General features: G+C 46.1%; 2 protein-coding genes across 3 annotated transcripts in view; both read right to left on the bottom strand.

Moving 5' to 3' along the window:
• The window catches only part of MPZL1 (myelin protein zero-like 1), a 90,217-nt gene extending 89,468 nt beyond the window's left edge, over window positions 1-749 (bottom strand). Inside the window, exons 1-3 of the mRNA XM_010846032.1 lie at window positions 718-749; window positions 415-527; window positions 48-242 (exon numbers count right to left, since the gene is read on the bottom strand). Coding sequence (XP_010844334.1) covers window positions 48-242; window positions 415-527; window positions 718-749 — 340 coding nt within the window. The remainder of the gene's footprint in view (window positions 1-47; window positions 243-414; window positions 528-717) is intronic.
• A 6,039-nt stretch (window positions 750-6,788) lies between these two features.
• The window catches only part of RCSD1 (RCSD domain containing 1), a 73,141-nt gene continuing 54,460 nt past the window's right edge, over window positions 6,789-25,469 (bottom strand). For both annotated transcript variants that reach the window (XM_010846009.1, XM_010846008.1), the window contains 4 exons: window positions 22,050-22,121; window positions 17,328-17,531; window positions 14,092-14,730; window positions 6,789-8,879 (listed from right to left, as the gene is read on the bottom strand). In XM_010846009.1, the coding sequence (XP_010844311.1) occupies window positions 8,847-8,879; window positions 14,092-14,730; window positions 17,328-17,531; window positions 22,050-22,121 (948 nt within the window). In that variant the 3' untranslated portion in view covers window positions 6,789-8,846. The remainder of the gene's footprint in view (window positions 8,880-14,091; window positions 14,731-17,327; window positions 17,532-22,049; window positions 22,122-25,469) is intronic.

Raw genomic sequence — 25,469 nt, 5'->3', positions numbered from 1 at the left:
GCCTCCCTTCAGCCTTATCCGACCGCCAGCTGCACCACCCGACCAACCTCGGCTGGACAATCTCCTCTCATTTCCCAGGTCTCGGGTCAAAACGTTTTCGCCACCCAGAGAGACGCCAGGAAGGGACGCGCATTTTTTCCCAGCGGGGTCGGTCTTATCTCCCGGCGCCTGGGCTCTGCGCCGCCGCCTGCGGCCATCCGCACAAGATCCCGGAAGCCGCCTTCCATGAGCCAGGATAGCCCCTGGAAGGCGGGGGCCGCAGGGCGGTGGAAGCCGGGGCTAGGAGGGCGCAGGCAGGGCCCCTCGGACGTCTCGGACTCCGCCAGGTGCTCGCAGCCCAGGGTCCCCATGCCACCAGTTTCGCTACTTGCGGGGAGGTCCCGCCGCTCTCAGCTCAGACCAGCCTCAGAGCACTTGGCTGTGTGCAGCGTGCCTCATCCGCATTCCTAGCCTCTGCTTGGCCGCCGGAAGACGCTCGGCTGCCGACGACGCTCATGGGTGGGTGGAGCGGGAAAAACCTCGAGGAGCTGGCAAGAAATGGGAAAGGATGCACCTTATCCCTGCAAGGAAGTGTTGGGACAAAGAATTCTCAAAGGGGAGAGTATTGACAGATAACTTTTTTTCCAACGTTCATTTTGAGATCACGCACTCTTTTTAGAGCCTTGCATGTACTGAACGCACTGCGTATCTGTAACAATCTGTCTCTCACGTACTAACCTCATTTCGCAGTTAGGTATTTCAGGCGACATGGCGAGGAAGTGGTATGGTAGGCACAGCAACTACCCAAGTCTTAGAAGGTGTGGTGGATGGGGAGGACCATGAAAGGGGCAGGGAGGGAGACAGAGTTAGGTGCCTTGTTAGCTTGGAGGAGTGGAGAAGGCAGTGTCAGTGGGCAGAAACTTAGACCTAGGACCACCTTCCCTTCATTTGTTCTTCATAGGGAAGAACAAATCTGATTCCATATTGTATCTGTTTTTGTTTGTTTTTTACTTTAATCTGTGTATTCTATTCGGAGAAGGCAATGGCACTTCCAGTACTCTTGCCTGGAAAATCCCATGGACGGAGGAGCCTGGAAGGCTGCAGTCCATGGGGTCGCTGAGGGTCGGACACAACTGAGAGACTTCGCTTTCACTTTTCACTTTCATGCATTGGAGAAGGAAATGGCAACCCACTCCAGTGTCCTTGCCTGGAGAATCCCAAGGACGGGGGAGCCTGGTGGGCTGCCATCTATGGGGTCGCACAGAGTGGGAAACGACTGAAGTGACTTAGCAGCGGTAGCAGCAGCAGCAGCAGTGTATTCTATTGCTTTTGCTACAAGGTAATTACCACTTAAGCATTCTTGCCTGGAGAGCCCCATGAACAGTAGGAAAAGGCAAAAAGATATGACACTGAGAGATGAACGTCCCAGTTGGGTAGGTGCCCAATATGCTACCAGAGAAGAGCGAAGGAATAGCTCCAGAAGGAATGAAGAGGCTGAACAAAAGCTAAAACAACGTCAGGCTGTGGATGTGTCTAGTGGTGGAAGTAAAGTCTGGTGCTATAAAGGACAATATTGCATAGGAACCTGGAATGTTAGGTCCATGAGTGGAGGTAAATTGAAAGTGGTCAACAGGAGATGGCAAGAGTGAACATCAACATTTTAGGCATCAGTGAATTAAACTGGGCAGGAATGGGCAAATTTAATTTAGATGGTCATTTTATCTACTACTGTGGGCAGGAATCCCTTAGAAAAAATGAAGTAGCCATCATAGCCAACAAAAGAGTCTGAAATACACTACTTGGGTGCAGTCTCAAAAATGACAGAATGATCTTGGTTTCCAGAGCAAACCATTCAATATCACAGTAATCCATGTCTATGCCCCAACCACTAATGCTGAAGAATCTGAAGTTGAACGGTTCTAGGAAGACCTAAAGAACTAACACCAAAAAAAGATGTCCTTTTCATCATACGGGACTGGAATGCAAAAGTCGGAAGTCAAGCGATACCTGGAGTAACAGGCAAGTTTGGCCTTGGAGTACAAGATGAAGCAGGATAAAGACTAACAGTTTGGCCAAGAGAACGTGCTGGTCATAGCAAACACACTCTTCCAACAACACAAGTGAAGACTCTACACATGGACATCACCAGATGGTCAATACTGAAATCAGATTGATTATATTCTTTCCAGATGAAGATGGAGAAGCTCTATACAGTCAGCAAAAATAAGACTGGGAGCTGACTCTGGTTCAGAACATGAACTCCTTATTGCAAAATTCAGACTTGAAGAACATAGGGAAAACCACTAAGCCATTCAGGTATGACCTAAATCAAATCTCTTATGAGTATGCAGTGGAAGTGACAGATTCAAGGGATTAGATCTGATAGAGTGCCTGAAGAACTATGGACAGAAGCCTGTAACATTGTACAGGATGCAGTGATCAAAACCATCCCCAAGAAAACAGAAATGCAAAAAGGCAAAATGGTTGCCTGAGGAGGCCTTACAAATAGCTGAGAAAAGAGAAGCAAAAGGCAAAGGAGAAAAAGGAAAGATATATCCATTGAATGCAGAGTCCCAAAGAATAGCAAAGAGAGATAAGAAAGCCTTCCTCAGTGATGAGTACAAAAAAATAGAAGAAAACAATAGAATGGAAAAGACTAGAAATCTCTTCAAGAAAATTAGAGATACCAAGGGAACATTTCATGCAAAGATGGGCACAATAAAGGACAGAAACAGTGTGTACCTAATGGAAGCAGATAATAAGAGTAAGCAAGAATACACAGAAGAACTATACAAAAAAGATCTTCATGACCCAGATAACCACAATGGTGTGATCACTCACCTAGAGCCAGACATCCTGGAGTCTAAAGTCAAGTGGACCTTAGGAAGCATGACTACAAACTGAGCTGGTGGAGGTGATGGAATTCCAAGTGAGCTATTTCAAATCCTGAAAGATGATGCTGTGAAAGTGCTGCACTCAATATGCCAGCAAATTTGGAAAACTCAGCAGTGACCACAGGACTGGAAAAGGTCAGTTTTCCTTCCAATCCCAAAGAAGGGCAATGCCAAAATATGTTCAAATTACTGCACAATTGCAATCATTTCACATACCAGCAAGGTAATGCTCAAAATCCTTCAAGCTAGACTTCAACAGTATGTAATTCAAAAAATCATCTACTTCTTCATTGACTACACTAAAGCCTTTGATTGTGTAGATCACAACAAACTGGAAAATTCTTAAAGAGATGGGAATACCAGACCACCTTACCTGCCTCCTGTGAAACCTGTATGCAGGTCAAGAAGCAACAGTTAGAACCGGACAGACTCTAGCAACAGTTAGAACAACAGACTGGTTCCAAATTGGGAAAGGAGTATGTCAAGGCTGTATATTGTCACCCTGCTTATTTAACTTATATGCAGAGTACATCATGTGAAATGCTGGGCTGGATGAAGCACAAGCTGGAATCAAGTTTGCAGGGAGAAATATCAAAAGCCTCAGATATGCAGATGATACTATCCTTATGGCAGAAAGGGAAGAAGAATTAAAGAGCCTCTTGATGAAAGTGAAAGAGGAGAGTGAAAAAATTGGCTTAAAACTCAGCATTCGGAAAACAAAGATCATGTCATCCGGTCCCATCACTTCATGGCAAATAGATGGGGAAACAATGACAGACTTTTTTATTTTCTTGGGCTCCAAAATCACTGCAGATGGTGACTGCAGCCATGAAATTAAAAGACTCTTGCTCCTTGGAAGAAAAGCAATGAAAAGCAAAAAGAAAAACCTAGACAGGGTATTAAAAAACAGAGACATTACTTTGCCAACAAAGGTCCATCTAGGTTTTTCCAGTAGTCACGTATGGATGTGAAAGTTGGACCATAAAGAAAATTGAGCGCCAAAGAATTGATGCTTTTGAACTGTGGTGTTGGAGAAGACTCTTAAGAGTCCCTTGGACTGCAAGGAGATCCAACCTGTCAATCCTAAAGGAAATCAGTCCTGGGTGTTCATTGGAAGGACCGACATTGAAGCTGAAATTCCAATACTTTGGTCACCTGATTTGAAGAATTGACACATTGGAAAAGACCCTGATGCTGAAAAAGATTGAAGACAGGAAGAGAAGGGGACAACAGAGGAAGAAATGATTGAATGGCATCATTGACTCGATGGATGTGAGTTTGAGCAAGCTCCAGGAGTTGGTGATGGACAGGGAAGCCTGGCATGCTGCAGTCCATGGGGTTGCAAAGAGTGGGACACGACTGCGTGACTGAACTGACTGAGCCACCAAGGAAACCCAACTGACATTATGAAAGTGAAAGTGTTAGTTGCTCAGTCATGTCCCACTCGGAGACACTGTGGACTGTAGACTGCGAGGCTCCTCTTGCCGTGGAATTCTGCAGCCAAGAATGCTGGAGTGGGTTGCCATGCCCTTCTTCAGGAGATCTTCCCAACCCAGGGATTAAATCCACGTCTCCTGCTTTGCAGGCAGATTCTTTACCATCTGAGCCACCTGGGAAGAAACTGACATTATTGGTTTGTCTAAATACAAGTAATTTTTTCAAAACTTCATATACAACTACACCATCAAGGGCCAGAGTCATTACTGACAAGAGTGCCCAGTGAGGAATCCTAGCCCATTTCAACCTCTTCCTTCTACATCCTGTTTCCCTCATGGCATCTCCTTGACTGTGCCAGGGTGTTGCAGGTCCCATGGAGAGCCCAGAACTTTCCAGGAAGAGAAGTCAGTAATTCTCTTTGTTCCTGTTTTTGAAGTGGGTGGCTCCCTTTACACTGCGAGGCATTTAACACATTCATCATCTCTTCTTTCTCTGAGGAGGATCAAAGAACCACAGTTTCCTGCCCCATTTGACTGCAATTGTGGTTTCTCCGGAATTCCCATGGCTCTTCTTGACTCGGAGAGCAGAACTGGAGTAATGGTTTTCTCAGCCTCCATAGGCACTCTGATCATGACATCACTGGGCCTGGCTTACTCTAAGCAAGACTGGGAACTCAGGAAAATGTGTTAAACTGCCCCTAGACTTTCATGTACTCTGCTGTTCTTTTTCAATCCCTTCTAGAAGGTTTTCTAGAACAAACTCAATTCAAGATGTGATGACAAAGGTTTAAAATATTCTCTTTCTCAGGATATGCATTTTGACTGGGAAGACTAGAGGCAATGGAATCAGTTGGTAATTAAAACATTTCAGGCATCTGGTATCAGTGAGGGAGTTGTAGGGCAGTGATAAATGTTGAAGATAATCCTACTCCCGTCTGAAATCAGCTCAGTCATTCCTTACTTAATATTTATTGAGCGCCTATAACACATGAGGCACTGGCGCAATGAACAACACAGACACTGGCTTAACCCACTGGAGCTCCAGACTGGCTCTGGCCATAGCAAACATCACACGAAAAATGAGACTATTTTCTTTGGTGGCTTCTGAAAACAAATTCTGTTTTATTTGGGTAGCACTTAAATTTTGCTCAGATTCTGTTTTGTTTTTCGTTGTTGCCTACCCAGCATCATTTCTTTTAGTAACAGCACTCTGCTTTAACCTTGAGGCACCCTGTTACTCCCATTCACGGTCCTTGAAGATGATAGAACTAACTCACCTAGGCCCTAACTGCAGGAGACAGCATGTGACCGAGGGCTGGCCCATCTGATCTCTGCATCTCCTTGTTCATAACGATCGGTTCAGACATGGGTATGTGATCCCCATGGAGCCTACAGAAAACCTTTGTAGGACTTTCCCCTACAGTTATTAGGAAACAATAAGCCCTTTCTATTGGGTTTGCAGGCTGGGAAGAGCCTACTTGAGACTATGGTCAACAGAAGAAAGCAGAGACCAGTAACAGACAGAGATTTCTGACATTGCTTAATTGATTGTATTCAGGTCTGTCCATGGATTGTCAATGTATATTATTCAGTGTATAGGCAAATAGAGAAAGGAGGAGGGGGAGAGAGACAGAGATTCATAGACATAGCTGTTTTGTATCAACCAGTTTGAGTTCCTTTCATTAGCAGCTGAAGGTCCTTATTCATTCAACTGCATTAAACTTTTACACCTCCAAGAGTACTTAATCAAAAGATGATGAACTATTTGTTCATCCATTCGTTTATTCCATTATCTAACATATGTTAATGATTAGTCAATTGGTCACAAGCTAAAACTGGTCTGGCAAACTGGATCCTTTTCAGGGTGACCTTGGTGAAGAGAGTGGAGTCCTGAGTCTCCGGGGTTTTTGTGGGTAGCTGGTTGGTTACCTAATGCTACATGCAGCTGAAACAGCATCACAGCCTCTTTTCAATACTGGCATATTCCTTCAAAACAGTCAGGTTTTCTTCATGCTCCCTCTCTGGAGAAAGGAGGAACACAGTTTAAAATTCAAGCTGGACTACAAAGGAATTGGAAGAATGATTCTGACTCTTTTCTTCAACCTTGCAGCTGTGAAGAAACAGTGTTTTCCTTCAACCTATTAACGGAGCCTGAATGAAAGAAAGTCTTCCTGGCCTGGTGATGACTGTCCCACCTAAAACACAAATGGATTTCTTTAATCCCCAGTGTGAAGTCCTAGTCTCAACTATAGCGATGCATCGCTGAATCACAGTGTTTCGAGAAGAGAGAGCATTGAACACCCAGGCTGTAGCACCAACAAGGAACAGGGTCCTGGGTTCGCTTCATGAATTCCCCACCAGGAGTCACCAATAACAATGCCTGGGAATAGGGTCTCTATGTTCTCACAAAACAGATCAAATATGTGATTAACAGGGAACTGGTGAGACCTTTGATACCATCACACATGCTCCTTCAGTGTCACATTCTTGTCATTTTTATTGCTCCTTCATCTGCTACTGTAAGGTATGTAAGATAGAGTTTTATTTCTACATTCACATCCCATCTATTCCATTCCTTTTTCTAGTAAGGAAGAATGGCATATTTCCCCCTTTCACCACACACACCCACAGCCAAGCTCACATTCTCAAAACTCTTGCCTAGATATGTGCATGCATATATAAACAACCCAAAGACATATATAAATAAATCCATGTATTGTTTAGGGGGTATACATCTCTGTGAAGAGATTAGATAGGTAGATAGACAGATAGTATATAGATCTCAAAATAACTGACACACATATCTCCCAAACTCTGCTAAAATACAAAACTTATAGTATCAGTCTTCACTAGATTACAAGATTTAGAAGCTACATTCAATTTAAAAATAGTTTTTGAAAAAATGTATATATCAAATATTCATACTATTCTGGAGTTAGAAAAACTGTAATGAGGTGATAAAAACTGAGGTACCAGTGGTGAGATAAGGCCTTTTAGTCTGGAAAACTACTTTTTGAAGTCAGAGTAGATAGAGTATGGTCTAAGAGACCTTCAGAAAAACGACTGCTCCAACTACCAAATCGTATGTTGAGATACTGAAATAAATCTGAATAAGGAGCAACTCTAAAGATTAAGATTTATTTGGACAAGTATCTTTCAGCAGGAGTGTGTGAAGGGGGGAGAGAGTATGTTAAGAAAGGGGTAGTCAGGCCCCCCGTTCCTAGCGAAGCTTCCTGTACTCTCTCAACAGAACGTTTAAGCAAGAGCTATTCAAGAACAGGCCAACGACCCACTCCATCCCTCCGGAGTCGGGGAGGAGACCCTGGGTTTCCATTCAAGTCAGGGAAGGATGTCCTTATTATGTAGGTGGCACATCGTGATGCCCAATGCACTTCCCAGGAGATATCTAATTCATGCTCGGGGCTCCCCTTCTGGAAGCACAAACGTTATCTTCCCAGGATAAACCAGAGGGCAGGCACTGCTCAGGTATCACTGCTCTGCTTTCAGGAAGAGGAAATGAAGTGCAGACCTGTGAAACCTCTTGATATTCTTCCTCCCCAAAGGAGTTGCTGCCTGCCTCTGCCTCCTTGTCCCCTGGCAGAAGGAGATGAGCTGAAAATTCCTAACTAGAGAATTACCAGATGGGAAAGCTCCTGGTAAATTACCAGATGGGATAGCTCCAGATGGGGAGCTTCCCTGGTGGCTCAGACAGTAAAATCGTCTGCTTGCAATGCTGGAGACCTGGTTTCAATATCTGGGTCAGGAAGATTCCTTGGAGAAGGAAAATCCTGGAAAATTCCACGGATGGAGGAACCTCACAGGCTACAGTCCATGGGGTCACAAAGAGTCTGACACGACTAAGCAACTTTGCTTTCACCTTCAAAGCTCCTGTCGCTGGAACAGACACATATTTTTAAATGTTTCAATAATTATCTCTTCTAGTCCAGTGTTTTCAAAATTGGTTGACCAGTCAAATTTGGACCAAGCTGAAAGGTTGTTTCAGGGTCTCCATACAATTTCAGGTCTTCTGTAACTTACAGGATGTATATTTCCAGTGATACTACTTTGATTCTAGCCACCTGAAATGAGTTTTTACTTACATTTGAGAACTGTGAAAACTTAGGAATAATAAAAAGGCTATCACTTTATATAAACTCAATCTGATTAGCTAAATGCCAGTCCAGTTCTGAGGTCAGCTGTAGGGATATATGGGTGTGGATCTGGGCCCCACAGGTTGACCAGTATCCCTGGGGAGTTGTCAACAGAGCAAATTGTTTTAAATAAGTTTTCTTAAAAAAAAGAAAAAAAAGTCCATCAAGTGACACAAACTCAAGCTGATCAAAGTCTTCTGCCCTCAGATCCACTCTCCGTCTGCAACGGTGTGGAGGTTGGGAAATGGCACCCTGTGTCTTCAGGCTGACTTCAGACTCTCAGCCCATCGTGTCCTGCAATGGCTTCCTTTGCTGCTACTATGATCCTTGCTGCTACTTTCAAAGACATGGCTCCAGCAGCTTCATCACTAGAAGCAATGTGCTCTTCACATTTTAGTGTCCTGGACAGGGGTGTTGTCCTGAGAGCAAAAGAGGAAGGAATAAATTAGGAGGAGAGTAGGGAAATCTGGACACTCAGCTTGTCTTCCTGGGGATGCTAAGTCAGGTAACCATAGTAATAGTGATAATAATACTATGTGACTGACATAGTTTTTCATACTCATCAACACATTTATTCCTCACAAAAGCAATATGAGTTTGGTACTTCTATTTACTCTGTTTTATAGGTGGGTTAATTAAGGCACAGAGAGGTCAAGTGACTTTCCCTAGGTCATAGAGCTAGCAAGTGGGGGAGTCAGGATTTAAACCCCGGGATCAGAGCTTGGGCTCTCAACAAGAACACTGCCTTTTCCTTGATGCTTGGCCTCCCATGTCCTCGCTGCCCTAGCTTCTCCCCTCATCACTCATTCCCTTTAATTTCATCATCCGGAAACACTGCTGAAGAATCAAAGAGAAAGAAGAAAAGTTCCTCATGAGCAGGAATGTATATGGGTAAAAAGGAGTTTCAGGTTCAGTTGAAAGTAACTGAAGAAACAAAGTAAGCAGCAGCCTGGTTTGGGGAGTGTGGAAGGAGGGGCTGCTGGGCCTGTGGGGCGCAGCTGGGACCATGTGAGAGCCTGGCTGGTGCTAAGCAGTCAGGAGAGGCCAGGAGGTGATGGGGAGGACCAGGTGCAGGCGTCATGATGCTGCCCAGAGGCTGAGAAGGGGCCAGGGCAGCCCAGCCAGCCAGAGGTCAAAGAATGGACGTGGTTTCTAGGGTGGGTTGCCAGCATCAGCTATTTCAGAGAGGTGAGGATGACAAGAGCAGAGACATGTCAGGTCTTTGGTGGATGGGAGGGCATGAAGGAGCTTCAAAGTCATTGGTAAGCGTGAGGGTCAGAAAGCAGAGTTGAGAGATTTATCTTTAGGATTAGAGATAAATGTTTGTAGGCAGAAAGGGGCGAGCTAGTGAGGTGCTAGAAATACAGACGGGTAACCGAACAGGAAAATCTTGGGCTAACCCCCTTGCTTAAAAGGCACACGTATGCTCTACAAATATCTTGTAGAAAAGTCCAGAAAACGATTGATACAGCAAACAAGAGGGGTAATCTTATCAAGGATAAAGGGCCTCTCCTCGGATTCACAGGGAAAAGAGACTCTTTGAGGGTGTGAGGCAGGTGACGAACAGGCCGGTCTTCCTTTTGGGTAAACAGGAGATGAGGTCATTTGCGAAGCAGGAGAGGAAGAGGCAGGCAGTGAGCTGGAGGGATGGGGATGAAAATAGGATGACAGAGAAGCCGTGAAGGGTGTCCCTGCAGAGGATGGACATGGTTCAGCCAGGTTGGCAAGAGTTTATAACAGATCCAGGCAGCATGGTTTTGTGCATTCCACCAATGACATTCAGGAGGTGGGTGTGAGAGTGACTGGACTTTGGGGATTAATACAGAAAACCAGAGCAGGTCCATGGTGAAACCAAGATTAAGGTGCAGAAGGACAACAAAAACATACAGAAGGACAGCTCATAAGTGACTGTCTCCAAGGGACAGGAATCATCCAAAGTCACAGAGCTCAAGTTGACACAAAGGATATCAGCTCTACTCATCAGAATAAACTGCTTCACAAAAGAACCTCTGTATAAATCCAGATAATTTATTTTGGTCTTCTCAAGCCTGGTCAAGGTTGGAACCAAAATACCTCAGGCAGTGGTGCCACAGGATTTCCCGGTGAGGACAATTATGATGTAGGCCCCTTGGGCACAGGCTTCCCCAGGGATACCATACCTGTCCCAGGTCTTTCCTGGATCAGGCAGAGGCAGCACACAATAAAGAAACACTGTTCTAGTACCACCCCCACCCCTGACCTCCACATCTAACCCCCATCTTCTTTGATTGGTAGAAATATATTGATCAGATCAACTACATAAGAATATACTCAATGTCAAAGACTGTCAAGAGGAAGGGATAAGTGTATGCAGGAATTAAAAAAATATATCTTTGTCCAAAATAACTGCAACTCAGCCCATCAAACCCAAATAGGACTGAAAATATGAACACTGAGTGATTTATGGTGATTATGTCTACTAGAAGAGAAGGCACAAAGAGAAAGATGAGGGCAGAGATTCAAAATTCATTCTTACAGATCACAAAAATTTACTGTATAGCACAAGGAACTATATTTGCTATCTTGTAATAACCTATAATAGAGAAGAATGAAAAAAGAACACAGATGTATACACATATATATGTATAATCAAATCACTTTGCTGCACATCTGAAACTAGCACAATATTGTAAATCAATTTAAAAAAATCCATTCTCCATACTCCCATGTTGCTAGAATCTTGAAAATGAGAATTTATTCTGTGTACTATGTAATAAAAATTAGACAGCTTACCCAGTAATTTTAGATACAGGTCAGTTGGAAAATGATTCTAACATTTATTAATTTAGTTCATTAATTTATTAACTGACATTAATAAAATAGGCAAAGTAGGAGAAGGTCCTTGCTATGTCTTCCAGCTTCTATTTTACAATTACACTAGGAATCTGTAGACCATACCTTTTGTTTACCTTACCAAATTTTGCCAATTCTTAAAGAAGAGTAGATAAACTGAAAAGTCCCAGTGAATAGCGTATTATTATTGGTTTGATTCAAGGGAAAAAGGGGAAGTTTGGATGTACAGTTTCTGGAAAAGACATTATTTTCCCCTGAGTCTTTTTGCTGTTCACTTGGCACCTCACACACATACCCGTATTTATCCCTGTATATTAAAGAATTTAACATACTAAATCCTCAAGAATTTTTTCAAGAAGTTATCATTCTTCAATTAAAATCTCCCTGGGAGTGGATGTGTGTTTGTTGCCAACACACACACACACACACACACACACACACACACTGTAACTAGTACAGTGTTCTGCACATAGTGAGGATATGACACATGCAGTTAAGTAAGAAATGAGATGCTGTTACGCTCTTGTAAAGAGGTAGCACCTCGCATTTAAGTAATAAAAAAATGAAAATCTTGAAAATCAAAACATCAAAAATTTTAAACTATTGCTATTAAGGAAAGAACATTCAAAAGTTACATTAGGACCTGAACACTAACAATTTGGAGTATAAAAACACAACCACAAAGAAGCGGGGCTAGAAGGGTGTACACACGCCAGGCCTTATGTAATCTGGGCACAGTCCTAAACGACAGCTCTCAGATGGCATTTGAGAGCTACAGGCTCTCAGTCTGTTCAACCAATTTTGTGCTTATAAATTACTTCACCTATTTGCTTCAAGGATCTAGATATTAACCACTGAAAAAACCAAACCAAACCAAAAACACTGGCAGGGTTGGGGTACAGAGAGGGTGAGAGTCAGGGAAAGCTTGGCAGGGGCCCCCATGCAGAGAAGGGCCTCACAGAGGGTTTGGAATCTGTGTTTTGAGTGCCCTGGAAGCCATGGAACAAGGGGGAGCAGAGGTGAGTGAGTTGTCTTCCTCCAAAGATATGTCCAATCCTAACCGCCAGTACGTGTGCATGTGACCTTATTTGGAAAGGGGATCTTTGTAGACATACTTAAGGATCTCAAGATGAGACCATTCTAGACTTAGGGTGGGCCGACATCCAATGACTGGGGTCCTTATAAGAGAGAGGAGAGGGAGTTTTGAGGCACACAGAGACAGACCATGTGAAGACAGAGTCAGAGGTTGGGGTGATAAGTCTTCAAACCTGGGAATGCCAAGAATTGCTGACAACCATCAGAAGCTGGAAAAGGCAAGACAGGATTCTCAGGGTTGCCAGCAGTCAGCAGAAGTTAGGAGAAAGGCATGGAGCAGACTCATCCTCCAAGCCTCCATAAGGAAGCAACCCAACCAACACCTTGCATTTGGAGTTCTGGCCTCCAGAACTGTGGGACAACACATTTGTATTGTTTTTAAGCTGCCAATTTGTGGTAATTTGTTATGGCAGCCCTAAAGACATGAGTAATTTTAGAAATTACTAAAATCTAGAGTGAACACACAAGCACACCTCTTTGGTTGCTGTACAGAGAATGGACTATGTAGGCGGAAAAAAAGGAAGCAGGAAGTCAGATAAGAGGCTAATGCAGTCGGAGGCTGATGGTGGCTTGAGTGAATGAATGAACTGATACAAAGGGAAGGGGGAAACACTGGAGGGTGACTTTGTTGATGAGATTGTCGGGGTGGTGGTAGGGGATGGAACACAGAACTCTTCTTGTGGAAGGCTGGTCTTGCTCCTGAGGCATAGGTAGGTGAGGTTAAGGTACGCTTCCTGGGAGTGGTGGAAGGAGCTAGGTGAATAAATGCAGGCCCAGCAGGAAGGAAGGGACTGAGGCACTCCCCCTACCCATGTGCAGTAGGAATCTAACCCCTGTGCGTGAATAGGTGGCACATAAAGTGTAGTAAAGCCGCTCAGTCGTGTCCGACTCTTTGCGACCCCATGGCCTGTAGCCTACCAGGCTCCTCCGTCCATGGGATTTTCCAGGCAAGAGTACTGGAGCGGGTTGCCATTTCCTTCTCCAGGGCATCTTCCTGACCCAGGGATCCAACCCAGGTCTCCTGCATTACAGGCAGACGCTTTTACTGTCTGAGCCATCAGGGAAGTCACATAGATGGAACATAAAGCCCCCTCTATTCATTTTGTGTGCTTTCTTTTTTAAAAATTATTTCATTTTATTTTTAATTGGAGTATAGCTTATATTAAAATTTTTTATTCTATTTTTTTATTGTAGTCACAAAAGCTCCTTTAAAGGCCCAAATCAAAAGCTACCCTCGCCCTGAAGCTCCACTGGCACTCTCCACATACAAATTGTTTTCCCCAACTTGTGCTCCAGGCTTCCCTAGGAGAAGCCCTGCCTTCTTTACTGCACCCTAAGGAATTGCTGGTCTCAGGTGCTAGACTGTGAGTTTGCTATGGAAGGAGAACCTCCTTTGCTCTTGGAATCCACCACAGCAGGGAGCCCAGGCCCGGACACTACATCAGGAGGCCTTGATGTGTGGGTCTCAGTCATACCTAGAAAGATGCCAGGACTGCGAGGCAGTGAGAGGCAGAGCATAAGACACACTTCCCTTTCTGTTGCTCCCCATCAGTGACAGCCTGTCTCAATCCAGCACCTGTGCTACTGCACATCTGGCTGACTGGTGACAGATATAAGGGGTAGGGCATGGGGAAAAGGGTGAGCTGGCCCTGCCCTGTCCTGGGGGTTGGGAGTGGGGTGGGAGGGACAAGCCAAGCTGCCCACCTCTGTCCTGGGGACCTCGCTGCTGGTGTCTGGCTGGGCGTGGGCTCCAGAGTTGGGGCTGCAGCCTGGCTTGAGGCTGGCCCCTTCATCTTGCTTTTCCTCGCTGGTCCCCTGCTCTGGGCTGTGGCCGCCCGCCCCTCCTCCAGGAGGGGGTTGAGGGGGCTCCTCCTCCACGGCTCCCTCCTCCAGCTCCTTTGTGTCTTGGCTGCTTTGTCTGGGCTCCTCCTCTTCACTGGCCACCCTCTCCTTCACCTCTGTAGGCTCTTCCGCCTGCTCTCCAGCCGGTCTCTCCTCTTTGGGGCTCCCACACCCATCCTCCGCCTCTGAGCTGGAGGCTCGGGCTGGATGCTGGCCAGCCCCCTCCTCAGAGCCCCCCGCAATCTTCTCCGGCTCCTGGGCTTCCCCCACGGCCCTGCTCTTCTCCTCCAGCTTCTCTGTCCTGCTGGACGTCCTCCTCAGAGGAGGGGATCCTGGGGCTTTGCTCTTGGCTGGGAACACCTCGTCCCCACTTTCCTCCTTGGCACCATTCTCCTGGGAAGGCTCCACGGCCCTGAACTCCCCCAGTTCTCCACAGTCTGACTGGGACCTTCGGAATCTCCGGGAGGGAGGGCGCCTTTTTATGGAGCCCCTTGTCCGCACCTGGAAGAAAGTGTTAAGGAATGGACATCTGTGAAAACGGCCAAGGCGAGGACGCATGTTCTTTCAATGCCAGTTTCACAAGCCCCACCTGAGGATCATTTGATTTTCCATGAGGATATAGCTATTTATTATAGGTAGAGCCCTATGGGATTATGGTATTATATGGTAACCTGCAGAATTTTTCGGAGAAGGCAATGGCACCCCACTCCAGTACTCTTGCCTGGAAAATCCCGTGGACAGAGGAGCCTGGTAGGCTGTAGTCCATGGGGTCGAGAAGAGTCGGACACGACTGAGCGACTTCCCTTTCACTTTTCACTTTTATGCATTGGAGAAGGAAATGGCAACCCACTCCAGTGTTCTTGCCTGGAGAATCCCAGGGACGGTGGAGCCTGATGGGCTGCCGTCTATGGGGTCACACAGATCGGACACGACTGAAGTGACTTAGCAGCAGCAGCAGCAGAATTTTTTCTGTGTGGATGAAGATAAAAATGCTTTCTATCCAATAAGAAAAGATACCCTAAGATTTTATTGGTCTGTAAAACATCAATCAGTTTGGTGTCTAACTTAGCAATTTTATTCTCACATTTGTTCTATTTAATTGCCTATAAATAACCAGTTCTTTGAATGAGCTTTACCACCTTATAGATTTCCTCATAAATTAACAAGTTGAACAAAATCTCTATTCATATTAGTCCTGTTTTAACATTTTGAGGACGCTACTTTGACAAAGGTAAGTGGAAAGTGTGTGAGACTCAGAACTAGGCCTCACCTTCGTCCACTGGACTTCGTCAGAAGTTCAGTGGGCATGTTTATATCAGATGCCCTACTTTATTCACATGATCTGTCCTTTAAAAATTAATGTGCAAAGTAGGGACTTTTCTGATAACCCAGCAGTTAAGAGTGCCCCCTGCCAGTGATCCCTGGCTGGGAAACTAAGATGCCACACGCCACGTAACATTTTGCATTTGTCAATCCTAGTTTCGTCTCAGTGGTTTAGAATGCTATGCTATGCTATGCTAAGTCACTTCAGTCGTGTCCGACTCTGTGTGACCCCATAGACGGCAGCCCACCAGGCTCCCCTGTCCCTGGGATTCTCCAGGCAAGAACACTGGAGTGGGTTGCCGTTTCCTTCTCCAACGCATGAAAGTGAAAAGTGAAAGTGAAGTCGCTCAATCATCACGGACTGCAGCCTACCAGGCTCCTCCGTCCATGGGATTTTCCAGGCAAGAGTACTGGAGTGGGGTGCCATTGCCTTCTCCGGGTTTAGAATGAGTGCTTGGTTTTAAAAGAGCTTCCCAGAAACTTTGCTGAGACCACAGAGAGGCTAGCCTCAGGCCTCAGTCTGAGCCATCAAGGCCTCAGTCCTCATGGCCTGCAGGGTTCAGAAATAATCCCATCTGCTCCCTCACTGCTGTCACAAGACCCAGTATTAGGGCTCTCCCCGGGGTTCCTCTCTGCTCCCAGGGGTCTCTCCATTGTTCTGGGCTGAAGGATCCCTATTTTGCCCCCAGCCAGCAGGCTCAAGCCCACCCCATCACCTCTTTGTTTCCTTGGGCTCTACCTGTTTCTGCATATTTGATCTCTTTTTCTTAGATGGATTTTCTGGAAGGGTCCAGAAGATCCTGGTCTCTCCATCCATAATTCTAAAGTCACATACATTTATTAATACCATTTCCTGGCATTGGAGCCCTTTAACTCTTAGCCTCTCCCTGGCTCTGGCCCAAATTTGCTGGGTGTATTGTTGGAGTGTATTGGATTGTATGCACCTCTGATTCCCTGATTCTTACCTCCTTCCAGTAGGGCAGGGATCTGATGAAATTACACACTGAGTACCAGGCAGCATCCACAGAAACAAGCCTTGTTACACATCTTTTTGCAAAGGAAACAGTTTGGATGTGTGCTGGGGTGTGCGAGCAGGCTAAGTCGTTTCAGTCGTGTCTGACTCTTGTGACCCTATAGACTGTAGCCCTCCAGGCTCCTCTGCCTATGGATTCTCCAGGCAAGAATACTAGGGTGGCTTGCCATGTTCTCTTCCAGGGGATCTTCCTGACCTAGGGATCGATTCCGCATCTCTTACGTCTCCTGCATTGGCAAGCAGGTTCTTTACCACTAGCGTCACCTGGGAAGCCCTTTAACTAGGGCAAGATGTAGCAAAAATGATTTGAGCCTACTCGGGTCACTTGGGAGTATTCGAATCAAGTCAGGACAGGTCAACCTAGTGACCCTGTCCTCCTTTTTGCTGAGTCACTGCTTTTGACATATGTCTCAGCTGGGGTCAGTTGTGAACTCCCCCCTCTCTCTCCACAAAGGATGGAGAACTCGCTCCCTCCCCATGCCTGCCTTTCAGGTGAGGGGAGCAAGTTGCAGGGAGAGGGGATGAGAGAGACAGGCTAGGTAGAGGGTGATCTTAGTTCAGGGATCACTTGCCAGAAAGAGGAGACATATCTTTTGTTAAAAAGCACTCTGACCACAGCTAAGGTGTGTCCTCCTTTTTCCAGGACAACAGCAGGGTAGAGATAATTCAGGATTGCCCAGCACCCACGTTTCCACAGACATTATAAACAAAGACATTACAATACTTAGGACCCAGACAGTACCTTATTGTAACAGGGCAGATGACTGCCTTCAGGAGGCTGGTCAAAGCTGATGGGCACCTCCTCTGGTTCGCTGGGCCGAGATCGCACTCCAGGGCTGCTGGGGGTAGAAGGCGGGCTGTGAAATGGTGACACCATGGCCTTGAATCCAGGACTCTTGGGAGAGGCCCCAGGAAGCAGGGCTGCTGGATCAAAGACTAAATTGGCCTGTTGGGAAAGATGAGGAATTTCAGGTAAGGATAGAGAGAAGATGAAAGTTCCTACTCTAGCATGTTGATTTCCTGGCCTTAGAACTGACTGAGACTAGGTACCATGAGGCTTTTCTAACTTCCTAACCAATTATCCATTGTCACAGCACGTCCTGCTCCTGGAAGACCTGCTTACTCTCTCTACCTTTTGCTACCTGGCTTACTCCAGCCTGCGTTCCAGAATGCCCAGGAAGTACTGATTTGATCTAAGAAAAATGCATGGAACAGTCCCAATTTATAGACAAAGCGGCCAAAATAGCAACTGCCAGGACTTGCAGGCACCAGGATCTCACACTAAGTCAGCACCTTCACCATCCTTCTCATCAGAGTCAGGAGCAGTTACCACTTACAGGATGCCTCCTCTTTGCTGGGCATGTGCAGTTTCCCCCTCTACCCTACACATTCAGTTTTGTTCCCAAGGCACAAATTAGCAAAGTGTTTAAGGAATCTGCTCTGGGATTCAAGCCCGGTCTCTTTGTCCCTCAGCCTCCAAGTAAGTACAGGGTCTTCCTCAGTAGACAACCAGAATGATGGACAGAGAAGGCCACCAAGCCCCTCCAGGGGGAGCTGGCAGTGCAGATCCAAGTGTGTGCCCCAACCTGGGCATCACAGTGCAGTTGAAACCAGACTACAATGAACCCTGAGGGCAAGCAAAGAGGAGGGGTTACCCAAAGGTAACCAGGGCCTAAGGGAGTCATGAGGTTGGTTGGGGGAGGAGGCAGGTGGTCCTAGATCTATCCGACTGCCTCAGAGAAAGTGCAGGAGGGATTGAATGTGAGTGCCCTGAGTCCTCTAGGATCATCTAGGGGAACGGCTCCTCCAGCTCTACCCTCTACGTTTCCAAATCATTGCCCAGCTGCATCGGCCACAGCAGGAAAGCCTGCAGCGAAGTCTGCTGGGAACGGACCAGGCTTGAGGGCAGACGATGCTCTCCACGCAGACACATCTGACTCCAGATATCTACTCTTTCACCTGATAGCTGTGCGACCTACAGGGAGTTCAGTAGCATTTCCGTATCTTGGATTCTTTATTTGCTCAATTGACTGAGCCTGACCTTCAGAGTCTCTTATGCTCTGGTCCCATTACTCTCTCCTGTCTTATCTGACCCACACCCTCTCCCTCCAGACTTTCCTCGGTGTTACCCTCCTGTCAGCCAAGGCTCTGTCATCCTGAAGAGCTCCTACATGGTACTTTCGGACTTGCAAAGTATAGAACATTATACATGTTTAAGATGACATTAGTACTTCTATTGTGATTTTAAGGAAGAATTTATAATATAGACAAGATTGTGTCATGGTAAAATTAAAAATATAAAAGTTAAATAGTAACACTGTGAGCCCATGCCACGTCTAAAAGCAGCATATGGCAGGTACCAAGGGACAGGTTTGGACCCCACAGGCTGAGGGAGCTGATGTACTGGGACGGCTCGGAGGGCTTCCTGGCAGTGGGGAGGTTAACTGGGCATTAAAAGAGGTCTTCTTCCCCTTTCAACGTCAACCTGGGAAATTCTCTCTGTAAGACTGCTCACAGGCTTCGCTGGTGGCTCAGTGGTAAAGAATCCACCTGCCAATGCAGGAGACACAGACACGATCCCTGATCCAGGAAGATCCCATATGCCCGGGAGTAACTAAGTCCGTGCATCACAACTATTGAGCATGTGCTCTAGAGCTGGGCAATTGCAATTACTGAGCACAGCTAGCTGATCTTCAAGCCCTAGAGCCTGTGCTCCACAGCAAGAGAAGCCACCTTGAAGACCCAGCACAGCCAAAAATGAATCAATAAAATTATATATTAAAAAATACTGTTCACAAATAAAGTGGGTCTTCTAGCCAGTGGAAAAGTTCTTTTAAAAAAATATTTTATTTTTATTTAATTGGCTTCACTGGTTCTCAGTTGCAGCATGCAGAATCTTTAGTTGTAGCTTGCCAGATCTAGTTCTCTGAGCAGGGATCCCCTGCATTGGGAGTGCAGAGTCTTAGCCACTGGATCGCCAGGCAAGTCCCTTGAACTTTGAATTACGAACTTCTCCAATGAAGAAACATCATAGTTTCTATCTCATCCAATAGAATATTTAGAAGAAAAATTGATCTGATGATGCATTTCTTAGTTCTTTTCCTACATAGTTCCAACAAAGTAAGGTTCCTAAGGGATTCGGCCAAATTATATACTGTTACTGACATTCTTCATAAGATTAAACCATTGGAGATCAAAACCTCATTCTCAGGTTTCCATGTTTCCCTAAGACACTTGTTAATGACCAGAAAAGGGGAATAAGACCAAAATTTCAAGGTACATAGTCTTCGTGATAATTTCTAGCAGTTGACTGAGGGCTGTGGTGGGCTGCAGGGAGGCGGAAGTAGGTGTCCTGCATTACACCCTTGACATCAAGGAGGGGGGTCTGAGTTCAGGGGTCCCTTGTGAGAGATCCCTGTGAGGTACATGAGAGCCCTGCAGCCTTCTATAGTGATGGGCAGCCCACCCCTTCCCTGCAACTGAGATGGAATCAGGGCTTTTCATGATGAGTTAAACTTCAGAAAGACTCTTTCTGATCCTTCACCAGGTAGGCTCATGACCCCAAACCAGAGGTGCTTTCCTTAACCCCAAATCAGGCTGGGGGCCAAATCTCTGGGCTCTCCCGTAGCTGGAAACTACAGAGGCTGTGACTACTTGTCCTGACACATCCCTAAGAATGGCTCCACAACAAGGTTGATGAACCAATGTCATTACTTGGACCCAGACAGGAGAATCCAGTGCAGGAGGGCCTTGCTGAGACTGCAGTGAAAGCTTGAGCATCTTCTACAGGCCTGACCCAGACATATTATGCTTGCTCCTCCTCTGTATTTCAGTTCACACTGTTCCCACACCAGGAGACCCTCCCTCCCTCCTTTCCAGCCACCCTTCTTAAGGACCAACTCAGGGAATAGGTGTTTCATAAAGCATTCGTCAATTATTCCTGACCACTTGACTTTCTTCTTGCTCTATAATTCTAGAGCAGTGGATCTCACCTAAGGTTGGGGGCAGGGGGATGATTTTGCTCCCATGAGACATTTGGCAATATCTGGGGGCATTTTTCTTTGTCAGTTTATTGAGTGCTGCTGGCATCCAGTGAATAAGGACTGCTGCTAAAACACCTTGCAGTGTACAAGGCAGCTCCCTGAAACAAAATTACCCAGCCCAAATCATGCTGAGGTTAAAAAGTCCTGGTCTAGGGACTTCTTTGGTTGTCCAGGGGTTAAGAATCTGCCTTCCAAAGCAGGGAATGTAGGTTTGATCCCTAGTCAGGGAACTAAGATCCCACATGCCTCGGAGCAATTATGTCTATGAGCTGCAACTAGAGCAAGCCCATGCTGCAACGAAGACCCAGTGCAGCCAAATAATAATAATAAATTTAAAAAAGAAAAATCATACCAACTGTAAAAAAAAAAAAAAAAGTCCTGGTCTAAAGCAGTAGGAGTCGGATAGTTACCCACAATTTAGATCTCTGGTATTTACTCTCCCATATGTCTTTTATTGTATCATATGCGAAAATCTTGGCTCCCCTATTGGCTCAGATGGTAAAGAATCTGCCTGCAATGCAGGAGACCCAGGTTTGATCCCTGGGTGGGAAAGATTCCCTGTAGAAGGAAATAGCAACCCACTCCAGTATTCTTGCTTGGGAAATCCCATGGACAGAGAAGCCTGGTAGGCTAAAGTCCATGGAGCTGTAGAGAATCAGACACAACTGAGTGACTAACACTAACCCTTGAAAATCTTGTCTCCACAAGATTGTGAGATCAAGTGCAGTTATATGCCCCATTCACACTCCTAGGAAAGCCAGGGGGCACAGTGGTGAGGGCATGCCAGGTAACTGGCGACAAGGAAGGACAGGACGCTTTCCAAACAATGAATTTGGCCATAGTGGTGTGATGTCTAGCAACTGAATTTCAGCCCTGGATAAGGTTGAAGTGGTCTGTGGCTGCATTTACGCCTTGGAAAGGACTTGGCTATTCCTGGAGTGTTTCTTGCACTATCATGTCCTTTTCCCATAAGATATCCCATTCTCTTCAACCTCTGCTAGGTGCTGACATGAGTTCACATTTGATAGGGTCCTCATTTTAGTGTTTTGCCTTTAAGTAGAGCTTCCCATCGGAGAAAGCAATGGCACCCTACTCCAGTACTCTTGCCTGGAAAATCCCATGGACGGAGGAGCCTGGTAGGCTGCAGTCCATGGGGTCGCTAGGAGTCGGACATGACTGAGCGACTTCACTTTCACTTTCATGCATTGGAGAAGGAAATGGCAACCCACTCCAGTGTTCTTGCTTGGAGAATCCCAGGGATGGAGGAGCCTGGTGGGCTGCGATCTATGGGGTTGCACAGAGTCGACACGCAGAGTCGACATGACTGAAGCGACTTAGCAGCAGCAGCAGCAGAGCTTCCCATCCTTCAGACATGCAAATGTTGGATAAGAGGTAGTGATAGGTAACCATTCTGGACTTACCTGAAGTTTCTCAATCAGAGGTGAGCTCTTCACTTTGACTTTAGGAGGGTGGTTTGCACTGGGCAGTGACTTCTATAAAAGCAAATGGACCAAAACAAGCAAATGAGTAAGGTGAAGGGAGGTGGGGTTCTGGTTGGAGCCCAGAAGCCACAATTGGAATGAGAACAAAAAGTTGGTTTCATCACTTCACCGCTTAGCTGCAGGAACTCACTTACCTCCTCGGGTACTAGGCACAGCAGGGGCCCCCTCACCTCTCCCTCTTCTTGCCGCTAACAAGACTACCTGACTCTATGCGCTGGAGCAAGCAGGACATCCAAACACAGGAGGCCTCCTGTTCCAGGAAGGATGCCTTCATGGTCATTATGAGGGAGCAGACTATGTCTGAGGGGGATAAGATCTTCAGCCCATGACCTTAACAATGTGGGAGAACAATTGGAGGGTTTTCAAACAGAAAGGGCAAGTGACTATCCATTCTGTTTGTCACAAATATCACAAGAAACCAGAGAGTTGGAGTGAAACCCGACAGAGGTATTATTGAAATCGTTTCCTTGAGCTAATAATATTTTGGGAAACCTCACCAATAGTGTTGTTTATAAACTATCATTTTCCAAAACATTGAATTTTCATTTTGATTAAGCAGACATTTATTGAGTACCCCCTACATTCTAGACATTGTGTTGGTTATATAAAAAAAGAACATGATTCTGTGAAAGTGAAAGTGTTAGTTGCTCAGTCATGTCCAACTTTTTGTGACTCTATGTACTGTATGTATTCCACCAGGCTTCTCTGTCCAAGGGATTCTCCAGGCAAGAATACTGGAGTGCGTTGCCGTTGCCTTCTGCAGGGGATCTTCCCATCCCAGGGATTGAACCTGGGTCTCTTGCACTGCAGGAAAATTCTTTACCGTTGGAGTGTACCTGCCCTCTAAAAGCGGTCGATGTCTGAGACATACATACACACGCACACACACACACACACACACATATATATATATACACATATGAATATATTTTCATGCATTGAAGAAGGAAATGGCAACCCACTCTGGTGTTCTTGCTTTGAGAATCCCAGGGACGGGGGAGCCTGGTGGGCTGCCATCTATGGGGTCACACAGAGTTGGACACGACTGAAGCGACTTAGCAGCAGCAGCATGCTATTAGTTAGAGATATTTTTGTGACGAATATATGTCAGGTTTCTTGTCTGTTATTGGATTTTACATTATCTAAAAAGATTGACTCCTGTTTTGTGTAAAGTCCTTACAGCTTGATTCTCGTTCCACAGGTGTATTGATCTTCAACGTGCAGGAATGATGACAGTGATGATGATGATGGTGGTGACGAAGAAAAGGAAATTGATGACTTCCATATTGTTGGACAGAGGCCAGAGCAGAAAAAAACACACAGGATTTTCCTACATTTGGGGACATTGCTTCTTGGACCTATATTCTAATTTACTTGAATTATAAGAAGAATAATACTGACTTCTTATAAACCTGAGATATTTATTGAGGGAGATGACTTTAGTGATGGAAAGAGAGAGACTCACTCAACAGAACTCTCTGTGACCTTTTTTTTTAAGGCCCAGCACTGGGGGGCATGGTGCTGGAGTGGATCAGTCACTTGCTGGGACTCAGGAGGCCCCCTCCCAGCCCTTTCTGATGCTGGCTTTTTTCTGGGAGGGGAGCTGCACTGCAGGCAGGACCTTAGTTCCCTAACCAGGGATTGAACCCATGACCCCTGCACTGGGAGCTTGGAGTCTTAACCACTGGACCGCCCAAAAAGTCCCCAATTGGCTTTGACAGGAGCTAGATGGATGCCCTGGCCTCAGCCTTCCCAGCCAAGACCCAAGCAGGCAAGTGGGTTGGAATAAGCGATTCTAAGGCCTCCTGCAGCTCTCAGGTACCTCTGGCTCCATGAGTTTGCATCATCAGACGTACTTCCAGAGTGGTCAGTCTTTCAAGGAGCCTTGTGGCCACTGTGAGAACAGATTTGGTTGTTCTTAATTTCTGGGCTTTACAGTGAAAATTCACATGAGCCAGTGTTTTTGAAGATGCCGTTCTAGAAACTGCAGCAACAATTGTGCTAACAAAACTCACTTTATGTAATAACTCCTCTCTTCCATAACTGATCATTATCTTCTGAAGAGAGTGAAATTCAATAAACACCACCCCTTCCTCGTAGGACAGTGCTGGGAACCCAGCTCATGCCCTACAAAATCCTTATTGATTTGAATTGACTTACTAAACAGGAAGAACCCAGGAGCCACCAGTGCAGTTCCTAGGAACGGCAGCAAGTGGCAGCATTTCCTTTACTGTTTAACTAGCAGCTCCAGACAAGTAGCTGCCTCTCGCACAGTTGGAGGGATCAAGTCAACCTGACATTTCTCTATGTGTACGTATGTCCATATAGGACATTCTAACAGTGACTAGAATAATGACCAGGTTTTTCAGTCCTTCTCTGGGCAAGTGAGGCAGTGGCTGCATTAAAACACAGTATTGGGTGGGTCCTCCAGAGAGGGGTAACTCCAATACACCCTGGGGGCAGGGGCTGGCCTCACCATCTCAGGCTCCCGTAGGCATAGGGAGGGGGCAGGAATGAAGAAGAGATAGCAAGACCCCTTCAGCACTGTGCACTGGAAACCGGGAGGTAGCCTGACTGGGGCCTTCCCTGCAGGTCCCCAAGGCTCCTAGCATTAGGGCTTCTGCAGGCTGTACCACGGGAGTATGGAAGGATGATGGACAACAGCCTCCATCTAACCCAGCCAAACAAAGCTGGCTGCTTGTTTTATTTTTGTGTGAATTTCAAGGCGACAAAGAATCTTTGATATCTGGAAGCAATGTCCTTCACATATGCAAGCAGCCTGTCACCCCAGGACTTTCCTTCTAAGATCCAACCTCCCATTCATTCAGCCCTTGGCTGAACAGACCATAACTGCTGGTGGTGGCCCATGGAATGAAACATGTAAACTTATTTCTCCCAGAGCCACTAAACTAACCTGGCTCACTCCACTTTTATCCAGGGAATAAACATCCCCCTCCAGCCCCCATGACTGGTTAGTGCTCTTGTCCCATTTTACAAAATAGGAAGCAAGCTCAGTGCAGTGCAGTGCCTCCTCCAAGGCCAAGTCCAGTCAGGGGGCAGCCTCACAGGAGGCTCCTAGTGGCCACAGCCTTGGCCTGTTGCCTAACACAGGCTCCAAGCCTAGAGGGGGGTCACGGGGAAGATGACCCTCAGCAAAGAGAAGTTGTTGATATGTATTTGGTCAGAATGTTGGCTGAGGAACCCACAAAGTCACAGAATCATAATGTGGGCATGTGAGGAGACCCCAAAAAAACTTAGTGTTTTTCAACTGTGCCTCTTGGGGATTCTCATCCCAGAAGATCTCTGTTCATTGTGTGTGTGGGGGGGTTGGGGGGGGGG

This window comes from Bison bison, unplaced genomic scaffold (genome assembly GCF_000754665.1).
Source record: "Bison bison bison isolate TAMUID 2011002044 unplaced genomic scaffold, Bison_UMD1.0 scf7180017864229, whole genome shotgun sequence".
Lineage (NCBI taxonomy): Eukaryota > Metazoa > Chordata > Mammalia > Artiodactyla > Bovidae > Bison > Bison bison.
The sequence above is the reverse complement of the archived record's forward strand: the minus strand, read 5'-3'. Positions and strand labels throughout refer to the sequence as shown.